Consider the following 26,921-nt stretch of genomic DNA (forward strand, 5'->3'; position numbering starts at 1 on the left):
TTAATAGTTGAGTGAATATGGAAAAATTCATTAACCTCTCTGAGCCTCAGTTTCCTTAACTATTACAATGGAATAATAATACTTAGGGAGATGGTGGAGTTGAATCATGCTGGATTTGGATCCAGGAAGACTTGGGATCAAATCCAGGATAAGAGCAGCCTCTGACAATAGTTCTCCAAGCGTGGACAATTCACCTCACTTCTCAGATAACTCAGAACTCAGAGCTCGAGCTTCAGGTAACTTTTTAATATACAGATGGGGAGAAAGTTCTCACACCAAGAAATCACAACTCTCTGACAAACCTCACTGGCTTGGTGAGAGGTAGTTCTTGAAAACCTAGTTTCTACAGAAATGTGAATTACATGACTGAGGTCTAGGGAGAGAAAGTGGCTCATAAAGTATTAATTCGTATCACAAGATACAGAGGTGATAGATTCAGGCCATTTCTGAAGATCTTAATTTCTTGGGAGGCATTACTTTATAAGACAGAATGTACCTACCATGTATAGAGGTCTCTTTGAAGTGCCTAATTCTCAGCCATCTTTGGAAGAGGGTCTAGAACAGCTTTTGCCTCTGAGTTCAACTTAACCCTCATGGCCTGGATACCCACTTTGTTCTTCTTCAGCATGAGGCTCTCAGAATTCCGAGATCCTGGCATTCTGTTAATCAGTAAGGCCTAGGAACCTACTTCATACTTTGTCATAAATGACCCTACAAGTGGGGTTGTACCACCACCAACCTAGCAGATTCCAGCCAAAATTCTCAGTTCCCATTTCCTCTTGGAGTATTATATATTTCAGAGTTAATACCTGTTTAAGCAAATATGTTCTTCCCCTCTTCTCTTTCCCCACATTACCATCACTATTTATCCTTGCCCTCCATAGCATCTTCTGCCCTCTTATTTCTCCCTCTGGAAATCTTGCCATTGTTAATGGACTTCACTTTCCTCTTCACTTTGGGCTTTCAGGAGCCTGGATCTCGTCCTTGGTCACCTTCTGTAGCAGGTGCTTCTCTCATCCACTGGAAACACAAGACTGGTAGTAGAAGGCATTTACTTCATTCCTCACTGCCACTTCCAGACCATTCCTTTGCCACCATCGCCCAGCAGCCAGTCCTCTGTGCTTATCACCCAGCTCCTTGCTGCAACCATCTGCTGACCTAGAAGTCATTTTCCCTTCTTTCTCAAGTTCAGGTGCTGGCTTTTATAGTCTTCCTTTTCATTGCAAACTCTGCTTTTGTATTTTTAAAATTAAATATATATGTTAATATTCCCTCTAATGCCAAGTTTATAGCCTTCCTAGTCTTTTCTTGAACTCAGTTTAACACAGGGATCATCATACCTCTGACCTCACCATCACCCATAATTGTCCCCCTCTATCATCTGGAATTCTGAAGTTCCTCTGCTTGACTAGAATCTATCCTATCTCACCTGGTGCCTCATCTTCCCTAAATTAGGCTTCACCATTTTCACAGCCTCATGTGAGTCACTCCCTTTAAAACCCTTAACTTTATAGTTGACCATATGTTATCAACTGCCCTTTAGTCCCTTTCCCACTTGTCTGTGAATACAGGTATAGAAGTAAATGTACTAAGTAATTTTAAGAGATGGTGGGGTGGGGTGATGGAAGAAGAGATTGAGAAAGTAAAAGAAATCAGAAAATGTTAGTCACACTTGGCCAAACCTAAAACCCGTCACTCCATCACTCTCTTCCACCATTCTCTTATTTTCTACATAAGCACTGTCTTAGCTGGAGAAATTCATGTAACTGCTAATATTGGGCTTATATACACACACACATAAACATGCATATATATACATGTATGTATTTTTTTTTCTCCCAATTGAGAAATAAGAGGAAAGATGTCTTCCAGGCCAAAAGAGAACCAAGGGCTGAGGAGCAAGACTGTGTTTTCCCTAAGTCAGGGACAGAGCGCTTCCAAGGGCAAACGCTGAGATCAGGGCTGCTATTACATGCAGTCCTTTTTTTTGATTTTGGTGTTTTCCAGGGATTTCTGGGGGCATTTCATAGTTCATAGTGTGTTCGTCCTTCGTTGCCGAAGACAACCATGCCATCACAGAAATAATGACATGACTTGTACTTGACTTTGTTTTGAGCGAGGGAGGACTGTGCAGGTCACCAGCCTTACTTCTCCAAAGCCATCTGAATCCAGTGACCAGATATTCATCAGGGTGACTGGAGATGACCCAGGATGAGGCAGTTGGGGTTAAGTGACTTGCCCAAGGTCACACAGCTAGTGAGTGTCAAGTGTCTGAAGTAAGATTTGAACTCGGGTCCTCCTGACTCCTACACGGGTGCTCTATCTACTGCACCACCTAGCTGCCCCAAAATATAGCATGTGGACTCAGGACAGAGATAGATTACTTTTTCATGGGAGTAAGTTGATAGTACATCTCCCATGAAAAAGGATATCAGGAGGGAGGTCCCATTCTCCATCTCCTCCTCTTTCTCCCTAGCAGTCTTTGACTAGTGTTTACAAACGGATGGATTCTCCTTTTCAGGCAGCATGGTGTAGTAAAAATAAAGAATAATTGTGAGAAGACCTGAGTTTCAGTCCTATTTTTGCCACTGGTAAATAACTCATTGTCTCTCTGATTCTGTTTACACATCTCTAAAATGGGGATAATACTTGTACAAGCTTCCTCATGAGGCAGTTATGAGGAAAGCATTTTATAAATCATAAATGGGCACTATGATTAGAGGAATAATTGACTTCTTGAAGCTGTTGTCTAACTTTAAGATTCATTTATTGTGACACTCAATCACAATTCCCTGGGTGACATACCATAGACACTCCAACTGCTGACCCAAAGATTCTACCCCCAAAGATAACATATTTCCACCATGATGCCCTCTCCTGCCCCCTGAAGGGTTCTTTCCTGCCCTCCAACTCTCTCACCCCTCTTCAGGGTTTTAGACTAGGTAGAGAAGGTTCATGCTTCTGTCTTGACTTTGTCGAACCAAGATCGCAGAGTAACGGCATGGACTTTCTAGAGTGCTGCCCCCAAGCTCAGCCAAATATCTGTAAAAAAAAAAAAATGGCCTTAAACAAATTCTGGAGCTGCAGAACTCACAGAATGACAGAGTGAAACAAAAACTTAGTTATATATATAAAATCAAGCAAAACAAATGTCTGCATTAACCATATCCAAAAAAAAAAAAAGTGTCTCCACTTTCTGAGCCCTTTACCTCTATCTGGAGGTAGGTAGAGTCATTATTCTGGAATTGTGGTTGGTGATCACACTGATCAGAGTTCTCAATTCTTAGAGAATTGTTTGTCTTTACCTTATTGTTGTCATTATATAAACTGTCCTGCTTCTGTTCACTTCATTCTCCATCAGTTCATATAACACTTTCCCAGATTTCTCAAAAACTATCCTCTTGATAATTTCTTACAGCACAGCAGTATTCCATGATATTTATATGCCATAACTTGTTCAACCATTTCCCCTATTTATCCTCCCTCAGATTCCCATTTGCCACCTCAAAAAAGCTATAAATATTTTTGTACAACTTGAGCGTTTGTTTTGCTTAGAAATAATCCCTCCTCTTAATTTTCCTTCTCCCCTTTCCTGCCTATTTCCCTGTTGAGTGAAATGTAATTCTGTATCCAATTCTGCGTGCATATGTATTCTTCCTTTGACCAATTCAGATGAGAAATCTTTGGCTTTTCCAATTAATGACCTATCCTTCCCTCAGCAAAGGACCTTGCCTTCTTTACTGGGAAAATAGAGGTTCTTGCCCTCATATCTCTCACTTCAGGTGTCAAAAAACCTTATTCATCCCACATTTTCATCTTCCTTCAAGTCTCTTCCACATTGAATCAGAAGTTAATGATGATACCACTGACATGCAGGGTATAGGAGGAGGTGATGGGCTTGAACAGTAGGTAAGAAAGCAAGACATTGAAAGCAGTGGGTAGCTAACGACCTGTGTTGCAGAAAGCTACCCCAACATACTTAAGACAAAAGTTGTTGAAGGTGATCATGACAAAGGAGACCATAAAGCAAGATGCTTCAGGAAAACTTGATGTGCATCTACACGGAGAGGAAGTCCACAGTATTGGCTCCCGCTGAGAATCTTGCAAAGGAGTACAGTCACCAGATAGTAGTGGAAAGTGGCAAAGATCAAGTAGCCGAGATGAAATTAGAGACTGTCCATCAGGTATTTACTTATATTCAGGAAGAACATGGACATGGAGGTGAACCAGGAAAGGGATACCACTAGGGTAATCTGCATTGTCCTCAGTAAAAATGATTTCTACCCTGACTCTCCCTCTTCTGTTGACTCTAAGGATCCCCTAAGTTCCATCCTCATGATCTTGGAATCCTTTTAGGGAGTTTCTGTTCATGGCAAAGATGGGAAGTGTGAGGGTCACTTATGCAGCCTAGAAAGGTTGGCGTAGGAAATGATCCTTGGAAGAGCTAGTCACCTAGAAGAGAGGCTGGTGAGAAAGGGCAGAGAATCTTCGCATTATAGGAGGGATAATGGGATGCCAATGTGATAGATGAGGAATTTCATAGAATCATTGAATTGTTGAAGCTGAAATGAAATCTTGGAACACAGAACACAATACTGGATCTGGAAGAGGACCTAGTATGGAGAGCACAAAATAATAAAGGGGGAACAAGGAATGTTAAGACCCTAGGGAGTCCTTAGCCCAGAGAATGTTAAAGAATAAATAATGTTAGGAACTATTAGGGACCTTATAACATAGAACATTAGAAATGACAAGAATCTTAGAACACAGACTATTACAGCTTAACTGTAGAATGTTAGAAATAGAAATAATCTTTAAAAAAAGAATGTTAGAACAAAGGAAATTAGATTTTTCTTTTAAAAATATATTTAATTGTATAAAGACAATTTTCAACATTCATATTTTGGGAAAGATTTAGAGTTCCATATTTTTCTCCTTTTTCCTTCCCCTTCCATCTTCCCCTCCTCCCTCTCCCCTCCTCAAGACAGCAAGCAATCTGATGCAGGTTATACATGGACACTCAAATAAAACATATTTCCACATTAGTCATGTTGGGAAAGAAGAAATAGAACAAAATAACTGTCCCCCCCCCCAAAAAATGAAAATAGTCTGCTTTGATCTGCATTCAGACTCCATAGTTCTTTCTCTGGATGTGAATAGCCTTTTCCATCATGAGTCTTTTGGAACTGTTGTAGATCACTGCATTGTCAAGAAGAGCTAAGTCTATCAAAGTTGATCATTGCGCAATGTTGCCATTACTGTGTACAGTGTTCTGGTTCTACTTACTTCATTCAGCATCAGTTCATACATGTCTTTCCAGGTTTTTCTGAAATCAGCCAATAGTATTCTATTACATTCATATACCACAACTTGTTTAGCCCTTCCCCAACTGATGAGCATCCTCTCAATTTCCAGTTCTTTGCCACCACAAAAAGAGCTGTTACAAATATTTTTGTACATGTGGGTCCTTTTTCTTTTCTTTTTTTTTAATTTCTTAGGAATACTGACCTAGTTGTGGTATTGCTACATAAAAGGGTAGGCACAGTTTTTAACCCCTTTGGGCATAGTTCCAAATTGCTCTCCTGAATGGCTGGATCAATTTACAACTCCACCAACATGCATTAGTGTCCCAATTAGAAAATGGAATATTAGAGCAAGAAGGAATCTTAAAATAGAACATTAAACACAAAATAACTTTAGCACATGTTGTTAAAGAGATGGAAAGAATTTTAACTATAGAATGCTAAGAACTCAAAGGCATTTCATATAGAGGAAATGGAGTGTTAGAGCATGAAGGAACCCTTAGAAAATAGTCTTATCAAGACCCCTCATTTTACAGGTAGGGAGGCTAAAGCCTTATTATCTCTTAATACTTCCTCTGGCTTTAACTCATCACTTATCTTTCTTAGCCTCTTTGCAGCTTTTGGCACATTAGACCACCACTTCTCCCTTGGTTTCTGCTGCCCTGCTTTCTCTCGGTTCTTCCTGACTATCTCAGTTTCTTTCACTAGATTTTCATCTTCTCCTTGTCAGTTGCCTTACCTGTGGCAGTCTGAGGAGGGAGCTTCCTACTTTCCCTAAGCAACCTTTTTTTTGCCATCTTTAGCCTCCTAGAACTCTAAGGCAGTTGTTCTGCCCTGACTTGGAAACTCTCTAGCCTTTCTAGATACACAGAGCTATTGTCCTGGGACAATTCCACTCCAAGGCAAAATCTCTATGGATAATAACTTATTTGAACTCAATCCTGAATGATTAACATGCCCTCCCCCCATCATGCCAGTGATTCATAACCACTCCCAGCTGCCATCCTCCTCGTTTCCCTTATCCCCATCCCCTTCAATCCAATCCTTTCTTCCCCTCCCAACATATCTTGGAATCCTTCCAATGTGCTCTGGAATACCTGCTCCATAAGACATAAACTAGCTCTCATTTTAAACTTTTTCCCTTCTTGATCCCTCAGTCTTTTTGCATTTATCAAGACTTGGTTCCCCCTGCTGATGACTCAGCTTCTCTGACTACTTTTTCCAGCACTGGCTCCACTTTCACTCATAACCCGAATTTGCTTGTCCAGGGCTGGGAGTTGGATACTTGCTCTCCACTGCCACTTCTAGACTCTCCCTCCACTACTATCACTCAGTCATCTCTCTTTCTTGGAGGTTCATTCAGTCAATATTTATCACCCACTCAATATTCTAGGGACTATTGTCGACTGACCAGGACATTCTTCTTCACTTAATTCAGTCCCTAACTCAGTCCTTGTCTCCCCATCACCCCCCAAATCCTGTCTTCCTAGTAGGGGACTTTAACATATATAAATCAATATTCCCTTAAAAAACCCTAATCTCCCAGTTCCCAACTTACTCATTTCCCATCATCTGTTCTTCTACCCTACTTCAGCTATACACAAAGGTAAGTCAACCAGGTGGTAAAGTGGATAGGGTGCTAGGCCTAGAATCAAGAAGGCTCATGTTCAAATACAGCCTTGGACACTATCTGTATGATCTTGGGCAAGTCACTTAACCTCTGCCTCAGTTTCCTCAAGAGTAAAATGGGGATAATAATAGCACCTGTTTCCCAGGGTTGTGAAGAACAAATGAGTTAATTTGATAAAGCACTTGTAGCAATGCCAGGTACGTAGTTATTGTTCAGTTGTTTCGCTCGTATCTAACTCTTTGTGACCCCATTTGGGGTTTTCTTGACAAGGGTACTGGAGTGATTTGCCATTTCCTTTTCTAATACATTTTTACAGATGAAGAAACTGAAGCAAACAGGGTAAAGTCACTTGCCTAGAGTCATACAGCTAGTGAATGTCTAAGACCAGATTTGATTTCAAGTCTCCCTGACTCCAGGATTACTGCTCTATTCAGGTACTTAATAAATGTTTGTTCCCACCCTCTAGGACCCTTATGCCCATGATCTTGCTGCCATCCACACATTCTGTTTCTATGATCATGAATTCTGAAATTCCCTTATCTGATTACAATCCATTGTCATTTCATCTCTACCTTTGTTTTGCAACCCCAAGCCTCATTTTTTGTCCTCCCTGAAACCTCTAATCCCAATCCTTCTACCCCTCAGTTCTTTGCCACACCATCGCCCTCCACTGGCTAAATTCATCTCCCTTCCCCATTTTCACCCCTTGATGAACCAATTCAACCCCAAACTTTCCCCTTTTTTTGAGTCTTTTGCTCCATTATATTGCCAGTCTTATCCTGCCTAGCCACAGTTTTGAATTTGGAACAAATGAAAACTCCAAGAGACATAGTTTCTGGGTAATTAATAACTAATTTATTAATTATAGTTAGCAAGTAATCAATAAATTGAGATCAGTGGCTCTCTTAGAAACCAAAGAGACCCTCCTGGAGAACATCCAGTGTTTTACATACTCTTAGAAGAGTTTTTCTGTCAAAAGACAGAAATCAACTCTGATTGGTTAACAATTAATGAGATAATTAATATTATAATGAGAGGTGGGCTTAGTCTAATGAGTGACTGGGGGAATGTGACTCCAATCAAATCACTCTTGAACAAGAGTCTCATTTCCACTCAGACCACACTGCATGTAGCAATCTAGACAAAGGGATCTACCTCCACCCAGACCATTTAATGTAGTTGATTACATTCTCTTCATCCTTTAATCAGAACTAAGTTCTCCCAATTGGGTAAAGTCCTGACCAAGACTGAGGAGAATGTTTCTTTGTCAGCCCTGTCCTTCACAAGAACTGTGCATTTGAATGAGGAAATAGAAAGGGAGGAAAAAAAAAACCCTGGATATCTCCTGTTAAGAAGATTTTGCTGAGCCAGTATCTAAGGAAATTCTTGAAAAAGAACAAAGCAGGCCTGCCAGTAATCAAATAGCAGTTTAATTAGTCAGTTTCAGAGTGAGAAATGCTCCCTAAGATGGAGTAAAAGCACAGTTTATATATATAAATTTTTGGTGGAGAACAGTGGAAGGTGGATATAATAGTATCTGAGGGCCTAATTGGTTTCCCACAAGCCCAGGAGTCCATAATACAGCAATTCTTTGATTGTTTCAAATTTTGGGGTTCTTGACCACCCCCAGGGCACAGAACCAGACTTTTGTGAAGAGAACAGGTTCTACCATCTCTGATTCAATTCACATAAGGTACACATACAAGCACAAAAATGCAGTGATTGTGAGAATGTTGTCAAGGGTTTAGTTGATCATTTCAAGCTGCAGTGTAAATCTCTGACTCCCAACCAAGCCAGTCTCCTGAGAAATCTAAATTATTAGTATATTCATTGCCTATATCATATCAGTTAATATGAAAATCATAATTTCCCCCACATTAGTAACTGGCTACTCATAATCACTTCTCTCAGATTACTCTCACCATTCACTGCCTTTATTCCTACTCAGACGCTGCTGAATGAAGCCAGAGAAAATTATGAAACTGTGCTGACTGAACCTACTACAAATTTATGTTGTGTGATTTCTACTACACCCTGACTGCAGCAAAACATTCCTTTTATACATCCCTAATCTATTCACTATTCACTGCGATGGTTTTTCCAAAAATTTCAATCCCTTCTCAGAACTTCCTCTTAGCTGAAAACCTTGCCTCATATTTCACAGAAAAAAAAAAAAGAGGTCACTTGCTTAGAGCTCCCCTTTTTCTCTTTCTCATCTCTTCTCACTCAGATACCTTCTGCCACTCCCTCTTCCGTCACCTCTGTCTCACATGAATAGATGGCTCTTCTTGCCAAGGCCACCCCCTCTACATGTACCCATGATCCCATTCTCCAACAGAGGTCTTTGTTCCTTTAAGTATCTTCACTCAATCTCTCCCTGTCTGCTGGCTATTTCCCTACTGCCTCCAGCCATAATATATTTCCCATATCCTCAGAAACCTTCACTTGATCCCTCCATTCTCCTAGTTATAGCAGAGATATGTCCTATATCCTTTTTCTGTGGGCTAAATTCTATCTTAGGTAGCTGTGCTTCTCTCACTCTCTTCTTAACTCTATAATCAGGCTCTCAACCTCATCACTTAACTGAAATTTCTCTCTCCCAAGCTACCAGTGATCTCTTCATTGCCAAATCTAATGGTCCTTTCTCAGTCTCCATCTTTCTTATCTTTTCTGCAGTCTTTAACCCCATTGTTTGCCCTCTTCTCTTGGATAATTGTCTATGTTTTCCTGATATGACTGTCTCCTGGTTTTCCTCCCACCTGACTGCTCCTTCTCAGCCTCCTTTGCTACATCTTCATCTATTCTAGACCATAATATACTGGGTATATTATATATACCACTAATATACTGGGTATTCTCTAAGGCTCTGGCCTGGGTCTTTTTCTCTTCTAGCTCTATACTATTTCAAAGATTGCTGATTTCATAGACTCTCATGGATTCAATTTCAGTCTGTATTCAGATGACTATCAGTACAATCCTAATCTTTCTTCTGATTTCTAGTCTTGCATTACCAAGACTAAAACATCTAAAACCAGATATCTAGTAGATATCTTAAACTCAACATGCAAAAGACTGAATTTATCTTTATTCTCTAAACTTTCCCCTCTTCCTAACTGTTCCTTTTGAGGGTAAATGTTCACATGGAGAATTTAACAATCAGCTCTCTTCAGCATGTGAGAGTTGGCTCTAGCATGTATCTCACACCCTAGTCACCTCCCAGGCTCTCAGCCTGGTTGTCCTCCTTGACTCTTCGCCTTTGCCCAGCCCCATATCAAACCAGTTGTAAAGTCCTCTGATTTCTACCTTTACAACATCTCTTGTATCTGCCCCCTTATCCCCTCTGACACTGCCACCACCCTAAAGCATCCTCCTCATCTCAGGTCTGGACTATTGTAATAGCCTGCTGGTTGGTCTCCCTGCCTTAAGGCTCTTCCCCACTCCAGTGGATCCTTATTATCTCTGGGATGAAAAAACAAATAAACAAAAAAACCCTTTTTGGTTTTCAAAGCACTTTACAACCTGGCTCCTTCCTACCTTTTCCATTTTCTTACACCTTAGTCCTCACATGGTTGGGGTAGACATCCCTCTAACTCACCAATGGGTTTGAGACCCCTTGGTTACCCTCAATCTGGTTTGGTCCATCTGCTGAAGCGATTTACTGGGGTGTGGCCGCTGTGCATGCTGCAGCCTCTGAAGCTGGAATGCAACAAAGTATGGATCAATTCTTTGCTGCCCATGCTAATTTTGGACTAATAACACCAAGAAAACATAGGTGCTCCATCAGCCACCACCACACTATCTATATGTGGAACCATCGGTTACAACAAATGGAAAAGTTTTGAATGCTGTAGATAAGTTCACTTACCTTAGTAGTGTACTTTCCAGGGATGTACACATTGACAATGAGGTTGATGCACGCATTGCTAGAGCTAGCTCAGTGCTGGGAGGCTCCAAAGAAAAGTTTGGGAGAGGAGGTATTAGACTGACTACCAAAATGAAGGTGTACAGAGCCGTTGTGCTGACCTCATTGTTGTATCCCTGTGAAACATGGACAGTCTACCAGCGCCATGCCAGGAAACTGAATCGCTTCCATTTGTATTGTCTTAGGAAGATTCTGAGGATCACCTGGCAGGATAAGGTACCAGACACTGAAGTCCTTGCTTGAGAAGAACTGCCAAGTATTCAAACTATGCTTCAGAAAGCGCAACTCCAATAGGCTGGCCATGGTGTTTGAATGCAAAATGTACACTTGCCAAAAAGACTATTTTATGGAGAACTTACACGGGGCGGGTGATCACATGGTGGTCAGAAGAAACAATACAAGACACACTCAAGATCTCTCTCAAGAACTTTGGATTTGACTGTGCAACATGGGAGACACTGGCACAGGACCGCTCAGCATGGTGCCCACATCAGAAAGGGTGCTGTGCTCTATGAGCAAAGCTATAGAGACAGCACAAAGTAAATGTAGGATGTGCAAATTTGTAGTATCAACCCCAAATATTCACATGATCTATCTGTGCCCAACCTGTGGTAGAGCATTCTGAGCTCGTACTGGTCTGATCAGCCACAGTCGGACACACTGAAACTTCACTGTATCAGGGTGATGTCATTTTGGTCCTCTTCAAGAACGAAGGACAACAACCAACTTAGTCCCTTCCACATACTCTATGATCAGGTGACACTGGCCTTGTTGCTCCTCACACCTCCTGACTCTGACCATTTTCACTGGCTTTCCCACATTCTTGGAGCCCTCTTCATCTCTTCATTTTGGTTTTCCTGGGTTCCTTCACATCTCAGCTAAAGCCCCACCTTCTGCAAATAGTCTTTCCTAATCTTAGTGCCTTCCTTCCAAGATTATCTCCAGTGCATCTTATTTGTATATAGTTTGCATTTGTCTTTCCCATTAGATTGTGAGCTCCTTGAGAGCAGAGAAGTTTCTGTGTTTTTGTTTTTGACCTTTCTTTGGATCTCTGGCACTTAGCATAGTGCCTGGCATTTAAATTCTTATTTTTTTGCCTCGACTCCCCTCTCTCTCTAGTTGTGCGACCCTGTGCAAGTCACTTAACCCTGTTTGTCTCAGTTTCCTCATTAGTAAAATGAGCCGGAGAAGGAAATGGTAAACCACTCCAGTATCTTTGCTGAGAAAACCGCAAATGAGGTCATGAAGAGTTGGACATGAGTGAAACGACTGAACAAGAACAACTCCACATATATATATATATGTGTGTATGTGTGCATTATATATACATATACACATATATATACACACACTTTCTTGCTTGGTAATCACATCTCTTCTCATGGATTCAGGTACTTTTACACAAATGAATCCCTATCTATTCAACTATCCTTAATCTCTCCTGAATTTATCTTGTAGCGTATTGATATCTCCATCTGGTCATCCTGTAAGAATCTGAAAATAAAAGTATCTAAAAAGGGAGCCCAGGTTTTTCTCCCAAACCCATCTCCTCCCCAGACTTTCTCATTTTTGTTTCTCCACCCCGCCCCCCCAAACTTCCCCTTCTCTCACACAGCCTCTGCCCTAGTTCAGGCCCTTTTCACCTCTCCTCTGGACTATTGTGATAGCTTTCTAATTGGCTTCCCTGCCTTCAGCGAGTCAACAAATAATAGATGCTTGTTGACTGACGACAGTCTGTCTCCAATGCGTTCAACACTCCTAAAACAGATCTAAAACCATGTCCCTCCCTTACTCAAAAACGAATGGTTCCTAATTGCCTCAAAGATAAAATACAAAATCCTCAGCCTGGAATTTAGGATCATAGGATTTAGAGCTGGCCATCTAATCTGGTATTCTCCTCTTACAGATAAAGAACTGAGACTCAGAGTAGTTTAGCATCTTGGTTAAGGCCACCCAGCTCTCTGAGATAGGTTTTGAACCCAGGTCTTCCTAATGCCAAGTCCAGCCCTCTATCCATTAGACTTAGCTGCCTCTAAGGCCTTCCACAATCTGGCTCCAGCCCACCCTTCCAGTCTTAACTTCGTATTCCTCCTTCCCCTTCACTCACTTTACATGGCACTGATATGTGTCTGCTAACTGTTCCCAGGGTGCAACATTCCCTCTCCTGCCTCCTGGCCTTTGTACCACCTGACGCCCCATTCTGAATTTCGCTTCCTCTTGGTTTACACCTGGAACCTTCTTCAAAGCAGAGTTCAGGTATTGCCTCTGGCAGGGGACATTTTCCACTCTCCCCTTGAGAGCGTTCTCCCTTTTGAGATTGCGTTTATTTTGTGTTATTAATTTATTTGGTATTAGTCATGTCATTATTAGTTTACATTTTATCATTTAACTTCAAAAATAACTGATTTATTCCTTACACATTTTTATTTGCATCAGTGATGTTATTTTTTAACATGTCTACTTCGTGGAGCTGTTGCAGTCCTCACTGGTACAAGAGTTTAGGGAGGTTTAGTTTACCTTTGGCCCCGCACTGCTGGCCTGAAGCTGCTTTCGTAACCCGCCCGTCGTGGGGCCCACGTCACGCGTGGGGGAGTTGTCCCGTTCATTCCAGCTCCTGCGCAGAGGCGGAGCCCCGGCTGGAGCCCGCCCCGAGTCCCACATCGCCCGCCCCGCGTCCCCCCCGCGTCCCCCGCCGCCCTCGTTCAGGGACTCGGAGAGGAGCAGGACGGATCTCGGGGACAAAACACTTTTAATTTTTTACAATCCCTCCGCAGAGCTGCGGCCGGGGGTTTCCATAGTAACGCGCTCCTCCTTCCGGTCCGCCCGATGCTTGACGCCCCGCCCTCCAGCCGTGGACCATCGCGCTCCCCGCCCCCTACGGGCCGCCAGGGACGCAAGTTACAAGGCCCGCCCTCCCACGCGCCGGCCGCGGACGGCCCCGCGTGCCGATTGGTGGGTGCGGAAGTCCGTCGTTGCTAGGGCGGTGTTCTGCTGGGGAGCCCGGGAAGATGGTGGCCGAACGCAGCGATCGGTAAGGAAAGCGGGAGACCTCGCAGGCCCTGCCGCCCCCGCACCCCGTGGGGCCCCAGACGGAGCTCTCTGCCCTTTCTGGGAGGCCTTCGGAAGTCAGACCCCTAGGACCTTAAAGAAAAGGGGCCTGGATACCCCTGGCTCAGGCGCTGGGCGAGGCCTTGGAGCGGGGGGGGGGTTCCTCCTCCCTCTCCCGCCCCGCGTGTCAGCGATCGGCCACGCCCCCTCCTGCGGCCTCGGGTCTCGCTGATCGCGCTCCTGAAGCCCCTGCTGCAGAGCCCCCTAGCGCTTCCCCTCAACCTCTGCCTCCTCCCGCAGGCGCGCTGGTGAGAACACGGACTGAGCGCTTGCGGTCGCAGTAGTCCTGATCCTTTCTGGCCTTCCACATGGCCCTCGCCGCCTTGAAGGAGCTCCAGGCCGGCGAGCATCCCCCCTTGCTAGTCTTTGAGGTGGGCAGGAACTCCCAGTTGGACTCCCTGAGCTACCAGTCACCCGCCATGCGACGAGTCTTCGCGAAGTTCCCAGAAGTGTTGTTCATAAACCGGACCCACAACCCCCGAGGCAAAATACTGTACACCTTCCTGGTGGATGGCCCAGGGGTGCAGCCCGAGAGCAGCCTGACCAGGATAGTGTATTTCTCTGTCCCAGTTAAAGAGAACACTGAGGGGTTGGTTCAGCTGTTCCAAACTTTCAAAAAGTTTAACCCTGAGTGGAAGAGAATTTGTACCATCCTAGTGGATCCTTATTTCTCCCTGCTGCCTGTTCTAGCTATGGAATTTCCATCTGCAGAGATACTTCTGTCTGCCTTTCATGTATGTAAGTTTCTTCAGGGAAAGTTCCACCGACTTGCCCTAGAGCACTCGGTGAAGAAGGTGCTGCTCACCACCCTGAAGAACACTGTGTGTTCCGCCACAGCCAGTAACCTGAAGAAAATGCACACTCTACTTAGTGACTCAGTGCCCCAGGACCTGCAGCCTGACCTTCACCTGAGCTGGCTCCTAGATGACCGTATCTGGCTGGCACACAGGTGGAGGAGTAAGGCTGAGAGTATCTGTTACTTTCAGGACTTAGAGATCACAATTCGGGCTTTAAGCCAGTTCTTTGGTATTGAATTGTCTGTGGAAAGGAGTATTCTTTCCCTGATAGAGTATTTGAAGCAGAAAGTTGAGAAGGAAGGGGCCTCCAACCCAGACCTAAGTATCCCAGCCAACTGTACCCCACCAAAGCCTTCTGTAGAAATTACCAAGCTGCAGGAGGTGGAAACCTGCATCCAACATTCCTTGCAAACCATTTGTGCAGAACCTGCTGCCCAACTCTGCTTGGGAGAGTTTGCTGTGGTCCAGAAGTCTGTACAGCTGATTGGCTCAAGCACAGACAAGGTGAATGTCCAGATCTTAGAGGACATGCATGAAGTACACCCTCAAGGCCCAGGCAGCTGTACCTGCCACTTCAACCAAACATTTGGCCTGCCCTGCCGCCATATTTTGGCTGTTCTTAGCTCCCGCCAGCAAGTGCTGCAGCCTGAAATGCTACCTGAACAGTGGAAACCTGGCTGCAGGACACCCCCAGGAAATGTAGACAGCCTGGCCAATATCCTGGGCAGCAAGTGGAATGTGGCCCTGGACAAGGAGCTGCTGGTAGCATTCCTCACTGGGGAGGTGAGGCGGCTTTTGCTTCAGTGCAGCCGGGAAGAGTTTGAGCGTCGATACAACACCCTCCGTGAACTGGCAGACAGCTGGATTGGACCTTACTTCCAAGTGCAAGTCTAGGTTGTCTTCTTTTCTCTCAGCTGGATGTACTCTTCTATGACCCACCTAACTGTCCTTCCTTAACCCAGCTAAAGGGGGTGATAATTATTACCTAGGACAATGACATAGCCTCTCAGCTTCAGTTTTCTCAGATATTAAATGGAATTATCTATTCTGCTAACCTACCTCACAAGACTGTTGTGAGGAATGCATTTTCTAAACTCTGTAGTGCTATAGAAATGAGATTTGTTTTTATCCAATGGGGAAAAGGGAAAGAGTAATGTACCCCAGCACATTCCAACTTGCTTTTGCAAGCACTTTGTACTTTCTTAAGGTCAGCTGACTTAATAGAGGAGAAAGATAGAGACCAAATGACAGGTCAGCCCAGCTGCCCAGTCAACTGACTCCATCCCCCCCAACCTCCAACCAAGCAGATCTAAGCATTTTTTCAGCCTAGGAACTTTCTCTAGTACCTATGCTCTATGTCCCACTGCCCTGCTTGGTCTTTGTGACAAAATCTGAATGCTACTTATGTCAGTATTGATTATTTAGAACCTTAACCCATTTCCCTGAAAAAGAGTATTATTTGTCATTCCTAATATCCTGTTCCCTACCTACTGCCAGCAGGGGAAATTTGGATTGGATAAAGGTTTATAGCAAAGATAGTAAGTTGACTGATTGCTGCTACCTTAGAAATAGGAAAAGAATACTACCCCTTCTCCCCAATTAATTTTTGTAATCTTAAGTTATTGCACTGTTCTCTGGTCAAATCCATTTCCCTGTAAAAGTGAATAAACTTCCTAGTACTTGGCAATATTGAAGCGCTGGTGTGTAAATATCACATACTCCCCATAGTCCCATCCCCTGCAGAAATGGGTCCCCCACCTAGCTGCTCAATAACCATACAGAGAAGCCACCCAGTGAGTCTAGTGCAATTTCATCTGGCTACAAGCAGGAACCAGGACCCTGACTCCTTCTGGGCCCCACCATTGGGGCCTGGCCAAGCACCATGTGAGACTGGGCCTGACCCCACCTCCCCTCAGTAGCCCCCTCAGGCTCTGGATGGGCCATCATGAAGGCCTGGGCTGCCCGGATCATGTCCTCTTCCCTCAGGCCTGGGACAGGCACAGTGGGGATGCCAGCAATCATCATAGCCAATGTGAGGATGCAGATGTCAGGCTGGGAACCAGACTCCTTGCCCCCTGCCTCTTTGGGCACCAGCAGGGCCCCTGGAGATAGCCCACAGAGCAGCAGTGGCCCGTGCCCCCCAAGGCCACCCATCTGCCCTCCAGCCAGCTGAGGAATTCTGCCCCGTGGGCAACCATCCTCCCAGCCCAGGTTCTCAAGCTGCCTCACATGAGGAAACTTTCTGCAGTATCTGCCATGATACTCTTTCCGCCGAAGCGGCTCCCAGCCAGCCCCCCCTGGGCAGATCCCAGGTTCTGGTGTAGGTAGAGAGTGACCCCAGGACTGGGGAGCTGCCTGACGCTCAGCTTTCTGGCTCAGCGGGCCTGGCCCTCCAGGAGCCACCACCACTGGCTCCATGGGACCATAGAGGCTGAGAGAGGAGCTTGGAGGGCCTGCCCCACCTGCAGAGACAGGAATGACATAGAAAGTGGTTTACAACCCCATGAGGCCCTGAGGACAATGCATAACTTTAAGAACCAGCTAGGATCAGGCAAAGGGGAAGTTCTGATCAGGGAACATTTTGAACATTTATATGGTCTAAAATTAGAAGGGCCTTTAGAGATCATGTAGGCCAGTGCCCTCATTTTTCAGATAAGGCAGTCCAGAGACACTAAATCAATTGCATCAGGGTACCTACGTAAGTGACAGAGCTGGGACTTGAACTTTGCTATTCTGACTCTGAAGTTCTAGTATTGAGCTAAATGGTACCTTGCCTTTATCCTTGGGATAGCAGCTTTAAGGCTACAGTTTCCCAGAAGGGACAACAGCTTCCTGGGACACCACATACAAGTCACAGCATGCCAGGGGTGGTTGTTCCTCTAATCCAATCTAAGAAACCATTGTCTCACCTTGGCCAGGAGTAAGGAGACCCGAATGAGCTCTCTGTGTCATGAAGTAGGACATGGCTACCATAAGGGCCCCAGGTTGTGAGGAAACAGTAGGACAATTCCTTCATGTCCTACCCCACTCACCGTTCTAGAACCTACCTCACAACCCTGGCCTGTGTTAGCTAGAATCCACCTCATAGCACTGGCTTGTCCATTCTAGAACCACTGTACCCTCTCTCTGTGCTAAACCAGGGCAAAGGAGCCTATGGAACACTGACAGTGTTGTGTTGTGGAAGAAGTAGTATTTTGGGAGTCACACGACGTGAGTTCAAATCATGTCCTGCGCTCCTTACTTATGTGATCCTAGGCAAATCATTTAATCACAGTCCAAGTATCTTTATTTTTAAAAGAAAAGGGTTAGGCTAGATCTCTAGCATCCTTCCCAGCTCTAAGTCTTCTGTTCCTATGACTAGAAATCTAGTGATCTGGGTTCTAGATTTGGTCCTACCATTGATCTGCTAGGTGACCTTGGGTAAAGCACTTTCCCTTTCTAGGTCTGTCTCATCTAAGATAAGGGCTGGCAAACTACTGCCAGAAGGTCAGTTTTCGTACAGCCCATGTAAGCTAAGAATGGTTTTTACATTTCTAAAACTAAAAAACAGTTTTAGATTACGTTTCTAGTCCTAGGATGTCTAGCAGAACAATGAACCATGCTCCCCACCCCCAAACTGGGAGATCTGGATTCTTTCCCTGGTTTTATAAAACAAACAGATGTCCTTGCCCAAATCGTTTTGCCCTCCTACCTCTCAGTTTCCCCATCTATAAAATGAGGAGTCCCTTGCCAACCCTATTTCACAGACAATTTGAGAATCAAATAAAATATGTAAGAATTTGGAAACTATGACATGCCAGATACACATTAGAAGAGTGGAGGGCAACAAGCCCTGTACTAAGAACCATCAAAATGTGAAATCATCATTCCTTTTATTATGACCTCTAACAGGGTGGCCCTGAGGGGCTCATTCCCCAGTAGGGCTAGCTCCTTCAAAGATTTAATCTTATGTAAAGGCACTGGGGAAAAGTGTGGCTGAGGTTGTGATATCTGGCACTAGGGAGTTTTACTGCTATCTGCACTAGAGCCACCATTGGAGATAGTGAGGACATCACTCATACTTGCAGAAATTCTTGAGCCCGGTGGGCAGGTGGAGCCCATCGATGGCAAGCCGATGTATCACGTTTCTCTGAATGACAATGCGGCACAAGGTCTGAAGGGAGGGCACTGTAGAGAAACAGAAAGATGGAGATAGAAAAGAAGGGTTTTAAGGGCTGCCTTTCATTTGAATGACCAATTATTAGGGGTGGCCTGGGGAAAGCAGATCTAAACTAGGAATCAGGAGACCTGGGTTCATGTCTCAGCTCTGCCACTAATTCACTGTTTTCTGGATGAATCATTTCACTGTCTTGGCTCCTATTTCTCTAGCTATAAAGCTAGAATACCTTCCTATCCACCTCACTAGCTAGAAGAATGTGAAAGTACTTTAAAAAGTGAGGCACCACACAGTCATCCAAAGCCTTCCACAACCAGGCATCTAACTTTCCAATGTCACTTCCTACTACTGCCCTTCACAGGCTATATTGGATTCACAGGCTTAAACTGGATTTATCATTGCTTCTCAACTCACCCTCTCTCTTCAGTCTCTGGGCTTTTGCTTCCAGCATGCTTCATACTTGTAATAGTTTCTCTTCCTTTGAAGTCCTTCTCGTCTAACTCAGGTGTCATCTAAACAAAGCCTATTTTGATCTTCCTAGGTGGAAGTAATCTCTGCTTCACGAGATCTCTCATAGCATTTTAGGCCTTTAGTGTGCATTTATTCTATTTTATGGGATAATTTTCTGTGAACGTCATCTTTCCCTCTTCAACCTACCACTATAAGCTCCCTTATAAAGACCTTCTTTCATTTTTCATCTTTCATCATACCTAGTACCTATTCACTAACATCAACCTGATATCTGATCATGGCATGAAGGTGACAGACAGGGTTACACCAAGCAGAGGTGTAAACAGCAAGGGACTTCCTGGGTACTGTATCTAAGTAATGATAATTCTAATAGCTAAGGATTTCATAGCATTTATTAAGCATTTTCCTAATCGCTGTCCTATAAATTAGGAATAAAAGTATCTTAACTGTGCTCATTTTTCTAGCCCTTCAGTGTTTCGAAAGTGCCTCTATAACCATGTATCACAGTGGATGGTGTTATATCTATTTTACAGATGAGGAAACTGGGGCTTAGATAAATTCAGTGACAGGGTGACATTGCTGGTCCTAGTCTTTTTTCTCCAAGAACACTTACAATATGCTGTCTGTGGTATGGTGGGGGAAAACACTGGACTTTAGATATTGGTTCTGCAACTGGTTACCTAAGTGACTGGCTGCCAAGGGCTTGGTTTCCTTAGCCATCAAAGGAGGTGGTCGTACTAGTGATCTCTAGGGTCCCCTTTTCAGTTCTGCATCCTATAATACCCACTTTACAAATGAGCAAAGGGAGCTTCAGATGTGCTGGGATGACAGGCTGATCTGGTTATTAGTGATTCTGACTCAAGCCTCACAGCGCTTCGCAAGTCTATACCTACACCCATATTCCAGCTGGACCAGGCGCACGCTCTTGGTGGACGCGAAGACATCAACCACAGCATAGAGGGGCTGGGTGGTGGGCAGTCCTCGGGCGCTGGGGCCCATGTCCTCCCCGTTAATGAGGATGTGCATGTCGGCCGTGCCGTCCGGGCGCGGACAGAAGAGCACCCCGAGGCGGCTGCGCCGCGCCGTGGGCGGCAGCACGTTGAGCTCATAGAGCTGGTCCAGCAGGTGGCTATAGCGGCCTGGCCTGCTGCGGCCCACCAGGCGGTCTCGGGGAATCCGCAGCTGCTCAATGTGCAGATAAGGCTCGTCCAGCAGGCCCGGCGGGCGGCCCGGCGGCTCCTCCTCTGGGCCATCGAGGGCCACACGGTTGTGGTGGCGGGTGATGGCGAAGACCCAGCTCCGGCCCAGGCTGACCAGGTCGGGCAGCGAGTACTCGGGCACGGGGGCCAGGCTGTCGGGGTCCAGGGCGGTCAGGCCCAGGCGCAGGTGGCCGCACCAGCCCAGCTCCTTCTCTTCAATCTCCACTAGAAACACTTGGCCCGGCGCCAGCGGCTCGCGGCTGAAGCACAGGCCGTTCGCGAAGCTCTCCACGCGGGTCGCCCGCGTCCCCGAAGGGTCCACGCGGATGTTGAGTCCGTGGACTTTGTGGAAACGGGTTGGAGGAGGCTCCCTGTACGGAGCGGCCCCGGCTGGGGCTGGCGCAGGCTCCGGGGCCGCCGCCATCTGCCTGCATCTGAGGGGGAGGCCAGCGCCAGGGGCTATTTTGGGCCCTGGTGCCGGACGCGGACTTGGGGAGGGTCATGGAAGCTCCCGAGGGTCTACAGAAGGGGGCGGGGCTGGCTTGGGGTCCTAGCGCCGCCCGCTGGGTAGGTCACCACTTGGTGCGCGCAGGAGCGCGGAGTCACGGGGCTTGGGGGGGTGAACCGATGGCGAAACAGCAGGTGGGCCCCCTGTCCCTCGTGATTCCGCCAGCCTGATTAGTGGTCAGGTGACCCGGGGCAGATCACGTGACCGCAAACTCATGTGACCGCCAGGCTTTACCTGAGTCCCCGAGAGAGCAACCTGACAGACTTGACGGACGCCGAGAGCGAGGTGAGCTGCGGGGATCGCGGCGGCCGCGGGGCCGGCGCCTGTCTCCTGGCAGCCCCGGCGCGGGGGAGGCCGGGGGCTGGGGGTAGGGTCGGCCTCGTTTCCTCGGGCGGTGCCGGCCCCTCCCAAGAGGAAGCGCCGACCGGCAAACCCCGGGTTTCTCCGCAGATGGGCCCGGCCGCTCTTCTGTTACTGCTGCTGCCTCTGTTCGGGCCACCCCCGGCCGAGGCAGCGCCCGAGAAGGACGAGATCCTCCAGCTTCCGGGACTGGCGAAGCAGCCCTCCTTTCGGCAGTATTCCGGCTACCTGAACGTCGCAGGCGGCAAGCACTTGCATTACTGGTCCGACTTGGGGCTGGGCTGGGGAGGCGCGCCCTCCAGGGAGAGGGCCAGGGTGCCGCCTGACCCAGGACCTGAAAGGGTGGCGGGTCTGGAGGGCGGTGGGTGGACATGCCCGCTCAGACCGCCCTCTCTCTTGAAGGTTTGTGGAATCCCAGAACCGTCCTCAGAATAGTCCTGTGGTTCTGTGGCTTAATGGGGGCCCAGGATGCAGCTCCCTAGACGGCCTCCTCACTGAGCATGGCCCCTTCTTGGTCAGTATCCTCCTGCTCCCAGCTTCCATGTCTTGCATCCCTGTGTCTTTTCACTTCCCCTTTCTCTCCAGCATTAAAGGATAGCTGGAGAGAACTGAATCTAAAGGGAAAGGAGAGGCTCGGAAAAAAGCCTTTTCAGAGACCTTTCCTACCTCTTCCCCACCATCCTTCTGTCCAGAGAGACACCTAACTAGGGCTGTCCTTCCTTCTTCAGATCCAGCCAGATGGAAATACCTTGGAATATAATCCTTATTCCTGGAATTTGGTAGGACTGGGGGAAAAGAGTCTTTAATTGCGGGGGGGGGGGGGGGGGGGGGGGGGGGGGGGGAGGGGATGGTAAAGAAGGAGAGCAAAGTGCAAACCTTGGGAATTTGAAGCAAAGAACCACCTACAGCTGTCTTTCCTATATGTTCCCCAGAATGCCAACGTGCTGTACCTGGAATCCCCTGCTGGAGTGGGCTTCTCCTATTCTGATGATAAGAACTATGTGACAAACGACACTGAGGTGAGCCTTGCTAGTTGCTCCCCCACCCTTCTCAGCCTTTCTCCGAAAGCCCAACTCTTCTATCCCCTATTCTATACAGTATTACTTATCTGCTGTTTTACTCTCCGTGTTTAGGTTGCCCAGAACAACTATGAAGCCCTCCAAGAATTCTTCCGCCTCTTCCCAGAGTTCCATAGCAATCAGCTGTTTCTTACTGGGGAGAGCTATGCTGGCATCTACATCCCTACACTGGCTATGTTGGTCATGCAGGATCCCAGCATGAATCTGCAGGTATGGGAAAGGAGGAAAGCTTGGAAGTAGGGGTCTGGATGGGGAAGGTCAGGGAATTACAGGGTAAGTGACAGACCAGGGGGCTCTGCTCTTAGTTGGCCCATAGTTCTTTGTCATCCCTCCGTTCTCTGAAACACAGGGAGCCAAAGCTTTGTGCTGTTTCCATGTTCTTGGGTCTGTCTTGGTGGGAGAGGTCTTAGGAGGAGGAGGGAAATATCCTTCTTATCCTCAACCCCTGGAAAAGCCTAATCAAAACTGAGTTCTCTTTATGTGTATGTGTGTCACAGGGCCTGGCTGTGGGCAACGGACTCTCTTGCTATGAACAGAATGATAACTCTTTGGTCTACTTTGCCTATTACCATGGGCTGTTAGGCAACAGGTGAGGGGGAAGGGTAGGGCTGCTAAGAATCTGATATAGGAATGAGAGCTGTGGAGTAATAATAGCTAAGTCATAATAGTGGGTGGGGAAGGATCTTATAATTGATCTGGGTCTGGCCCTTGGCTCATCTTATGGCTGGAGGGGGTGGGGGTGTGTCATCACTCCACCAGAATGTAAATCCTTTGAGGTCAGGGACTGGGATTTGTTTCCTTTTTGCTTCTTTGAGCACAGGGCCCTATACATCAGATCCTAGGATTTAGAGCTGGCAGGGAAAGCTTAAACAGTCTCCAAGACAGAAGTGATTTCTGTTAAGTCACCCATGGCAGCAATGTCTGGTGAATTGAATTGAGGTGCTGTCTGCTGGATGGTGGCAAATACTGTCAGATTAAAATATTTATTAACTGATTACTGAATACTTAACACCATACTGGTCACTAGAAAAGGTTAAAAAAAAATGTAGACAAGAGGATCCTTTTGTGACTTTTTCTTTTCAAAACTGCCTTTGGTGTTCATCAGAATGGGACTTCCCTGGGGTGTGAACCGAGTGTGATCTAATTCTGCTAAATGAGGGAAGGAGTTCCTTCCCTTGTCTGCCTTTTGAGTGACCCACTTGAATCTTGTTCAGGCTATGGTCCGCCCTTCAGACTCACTGCTGCTCCCAGGGGAGGTGCAATTTCCATGACAACCAGGACCCAACCTGTACCCTTAATGTGAGCTTCCCTCTCTTTTCCTGTCCTCTTCACCCTCATCTGCTCAGTCCCCACAGTCTCTCAGACTGAAGTTCCTGGGCTTCCAGTGTATGGGTATCTCCACATTGATTTGTGTGCCAAACCTCCTTAGAGTTTCTCTTGCCCCTCTCTAAGCTGTTGAGACCAGAGGTGTCCCCGTGCATATTTACCAATCCTCCCTTCAGTGTCAGAATACCCATTTCCTTTCCCCAGCCTCTCTGCCCTTCTCACTTCACAATACACACACACACATATATATTTTTTCGTAGCTATTGGAGGTGTCTCGTATCGTAAGCAATTCAGGGCTCAACATCTACAACCTCTATGCTCCCTGTGCTGGTGGGGTTCCCGGCTACTTCAGGTATGTGCTACCATGGGCTGGTCCTGGGATCTTTCCCTTTGGAGATTTGGCCCTATGCCACCCCTGTGCAAGGACTCATGGTCACTCTGGCCCACAGGAATGAGAAGCATACATTGGTGATACAGGATATGGGGAATCTTTTCACCCGATTGCCAATCAAACGGATGTGGCACCAGGTAAGTTTGGGGAAGGGTATTAAGCTACAGCTCAGACATGAAAGTACTGTCTCTACTTCTTCATGCCAAAGATATCGTAGTGGGTAAAATGGTTTGGCCCTCTACCCTTCCCTTGGCTACCAAAAGAATGATTTTATCCCCTTTTTGAGCCCAAAGAACATCACAGGATTTATAACTGAATGACTTGAGATTGTGCAGTCCAACCCACCTATTTCATAGATTTCCCAGAGAAAAAGTAATTTGCTCAGAATTCATACTACTCAGGTAGCAGAGTCAGAATTGGAATTTGAGTTTTTTGTCTCCAAATGCAAATTCCGTACTAAAGCTGAGGTATCTGTATCCCATCTCTTCTCCTTTGTGCCATCACTCCACATGACTCCTCTTCCTGCTGGCCACCCACATGGACCCATTTGGGCAGGAAGGCCAAAGCAGTGGCAAGAGCTGTTTTCTCTTAGCAGGCACTGTTGAGAACTGCAGCAGGGGAAACTGCAGCAGGGGTTCGACTAGACCCACCCTGTACTAACACCACAGCGCCCTCTACCTATCTAAACAACGTTTACGTGCGGAAGGCCCTACACATACCTGAATCTGTCCCACGCTGGGACATGTGCAAGTGAGAGGCCTGATTAATGTCACTAAGGCATTAGGTGGGGGGGAATAGGGTGGTAAGGACAGGGAAGTCATAGTGGTCATTGAATGTGAAAGCTAAGGACCTTAGAGCAGAAGAAACTTCAGTGATGCCATCTAATCCAACTCTTAGAGTTGGATTAGATGTACAGAGAGGAAAGCTGAGCCTCAAAGAATAGACCACCTCCCAGTATTAGCTGAGACTAGACTAATATGGGCCCGGGATTCCACCTTTCTGACTACATTTCCGGCCCTTTTTCTCTTGCTAGTTTTGTGGTGAACAGTAACTATCAGCGCCTCTATCAGACCATGAATGAGCAATACCTCAAACTTCTCAGTGCCCAGGTGAGTAGGGATGGAGCATCCTGAGATCCTACGTCCTGTCTGTTAGAACCAGAGAGGAAACCGAGACTCAGAAGGGAAATTCCCCTTTCAAGGCCACCTTACATGTTAGTGGCACTTCAAAGAACTGAGCTAGGGTTTCAGACTCCCTCAGTTTCCTCCTCTGTTCCACCTTCTGTGAAGGGTGTCTTTAGGGGGAGTGTTTGACTTGTGAGCAGGGAAGATAGCCTGCCTGTAAAACCCCGGATCTGACCCAAGTTATAACTTGGCATCTTCTTCATTCTCCTACAGAAATACCGCATTCTGGTCTACAATGGGGATGTAGACATGGCTTGTAACTTCATGGGAGATGAGTGGTTTGTGGATTCCTTGAACCAAAAGGTGGGGAAGCTTGGCAGGTAGGGAGGTTGGGTGAGCAACGTGGATGGCAGTTGCCTTGAGTTTGGCTGGTTGGTTTGGTTCTTGGGTAGAAGACTTCCAGGGTGGGCCTTGGTGCTTACTGACCACATCCTTCCTGGAATGGCTGGATGCAGGTGGAGGTACAGCGGCGTCCATGGCTAGTGTCTGATGGTAACGGGGAGCAGGTTGCTGGCTTTGTGAAGGAGTTTGCCAACATCGCCTTCCTTACCATCAAGGTACCTGAGGGTTGGGGGTGGGGTAAAAAGGAAAGGGAGGAAACGCTGGGAGGGGGAGAGTGTGGGGTCAAAGATCTTCTGGGTAATGATACGAGAGACAAATGTCTAGGTGGAGATGGAGGCACCGGAAAGCTTGTCTGTGAGCATGGAGAACTTGAGGGATGGCAGGGTTAGAGAGTTCAGGGTGGAGGCACCAATGAGAGGGTCTAGCCTTCAGTCTGGTCTCTGCTGTTTGTTAACTCTGTGGAACATTGAACAAGTCACTCTACATCTCTGAACTCCTGTTTTCTTTAAGATGGGATACTTACACCACCTGAGGTCAGTGTGAGAAAAGCACCTTTTGGTTTGTAAAGTGAACTTTTACTACATCTTGGCCCTTTGTCCTCTAGGGAGCTGGCCACATGGTGCCCACCGACAAGCCTCTGGCAGCTTTAACCATGTTCACAAGATTCTTGAACAAGGAGCCCTACTAAGTCTCCTCTTGCCCTGTAGTGGAGGACAGAGGAGAGCCAGTCAGCCAGCAGCCCCTGCTTCCTGCCTGGGGATGAGGCCTGGCCATGCTTGGCTCATTGGCTGACCAAAGGGAATCCCTTGGTTGGCCAGTAATAGGCCCATGTCTATAGGGGCGGGGATTCAAATTGTGCCCAAATTTCCCATGTGGAAGTAATCACGGTTTGACTGGGGGGATTAATTCAAGCTGTTTGAGGGGGTGAGTTGGCACTGGTTTATTCTTTAGGGTAGACCTTTTTAGGGGTTAGGTACTAGGGTACCCCCTGCATGCCATCAGTCACCATGCACTGATCCCTACCCAATGTGGAGCTCAGGACTATGCACATGTCACCTCTGTAGAAACTGGAGTTGGGGGGAGAGGGAAGGGAAGGGAAGGACAGGGCTTGACTGTGATTATGGGAATAAATAGTCCACAGCCCA

The 26,921-nt window shown here is 46.5% G+C and overlaps 4 protein-coding genes and 1 long non-coding RNA gene across 7 annotated transcripts; 2 read left to right on the forward strand and 3 right to left on the reverse strand.

Moving 5' to 3' along the window:
* Positions 1-2,756: 2,756 nt before the first annotated feature.
* Positions 2,757-13,567, reverse strand: LOC140519417 (uncharacterized). The gene is made up of 2 exons (XR_011972203.1): positions 13,373-13,567; positions 2,757-3,042 (listed from the first exon to the last, which is right to left on the reverse strand). It is a non-coding gene; the product is annotated as an uncharacterized lncRNA (long non-coding RNA).
* A 172-nt stretch (positions 13,568-13,739) lies between these two features.
* Positions 13,740-16,447, forward strand: ZSWIM1 (zinc finger SWIM-type containing 1). Its single transcript, XM_072632356.1, has 2 exons — positions 13,740-13,886; positions 14,204-16,447. Exon 2 carries the CDS (start codon positions 14,272-14,274, stop codon positions 15,652-15,654), a length of 1,383 nt encoding a protein of 460 aa, XP_072488457.1. The 5' UTR covers positions 13,740-13,886; positions 14,204-14,271; the 3' UTR covers positions 15,655-16,447.
* Positions 16,448-16,553: 106 nt separating this feature from the next.
* SPATA25 (spermatogenesis associated 25) lies at positions 16,554-17,724 on the reverse strand. The gene is made up of 2 exons (XM_072632362.1): positions 17,670-17,724; positions 16,554-17,222 (listed from the first exon to the last, which is right to left on the reverse strand). The coding sequence occupies exons 1-2, from the start codon at positions 17,722-17,724 to the stop codon at positions 16,579-16,581; spliced, it is 699 nt and encodes a 232-aa protein (XP_072488463.1). The 3' UTR covers positions 16,554-16,578.
* An 891-nt stretch (positions 17,725-18,615) lies between these two features.
* On the reverse strand, positions 18,616-21,161 carry NEURL2 (neuralized E3 ubiquitin protein ligase 2). 2 transcript variants are annotated; one of them, XM_072632360.1, is made up of 2 exons: positions 20,281-21,161; positions 18,616-18,927 (listed from the first exon to the last, which is right to left on the reverse strand). In XM_072632360.1, the coding sequence occupies exons 1-2, from the start codon at positions 21,008-21,010 to the stop codon at positions 18,812-18,814; spliced, it is 846 nt and encodes a 281-aa protein (XP_072488461.1). In that variant the 5' UTR covers positions 21,011-21,161; the 3' UTR covers positions 18,616-18,811. The 2 variants fall into 2 exon arrangements, with proteins under 2 accessions (XP_072488461.1, XP_072488462.1); XM_072632361.1 differs by having other exon boundaries at positions 20,277-21,156.
* A 2-nt stretch (positions 21,162-21,163) lies between these two features.
* CTSA (cathepsin A) lies at positions 21,164-26,921 on the forward strand. Of its 2 annotated transcripts, none has more exons than XM_072632355.1 (15): positions 21,164-21,379; positions 21,545-21,717; positions 21,857-21,968; positions 22,183-22,233; positions 22,387-22,473; positions 22,588-22,743; positions 23,031-23,122; positions 23,748-23,832; positions 24,120-24,211; positions 24,309-24,387; positions 24,846-25,000; positions 25,284-25,359; positions 25,648-25,737; positions 25,890-25,991; positions 26,381-26,921. In XM_072632355.1, the coding sequence occupies exons 2-15, from the start codon at positions 21,545-21,547 to the stop codon at positions 26,462-26,464; spliced, it is 1,434 nt and encodes a 477-aa protein (XP_072488456.1). In that variant the 5' UTR covers positions 21,164-21,379; the 3' UTR covers positions 26,465-26,921. The 2 variants fall into 2 exon arrangements, with proteins under 2 accessions (XP_072488456.1, XP_072488455.1); XM_072632354.1 differs by having other exon boundaries at positions 21,227-21,379; positions 24,843-25,000.

The sequence above is a fragment of the Notamacropus eugenii genome, chromosome 1, assembly GCF_028372415.1.
Source record: "Notamacropus eugenii isolate mMacEug1 chromosome 1, mMacEug1.pri_v2, whole genome shotgun sequence".
In the NCBI taxonomy this organism is placed as follows: domain Eukaryota; kingdom Metazoa; phylum Chordata; class Mammalia; order Diprotodontia; family Macropodidae; genus Notamacropus; species Notamacropus eugenii.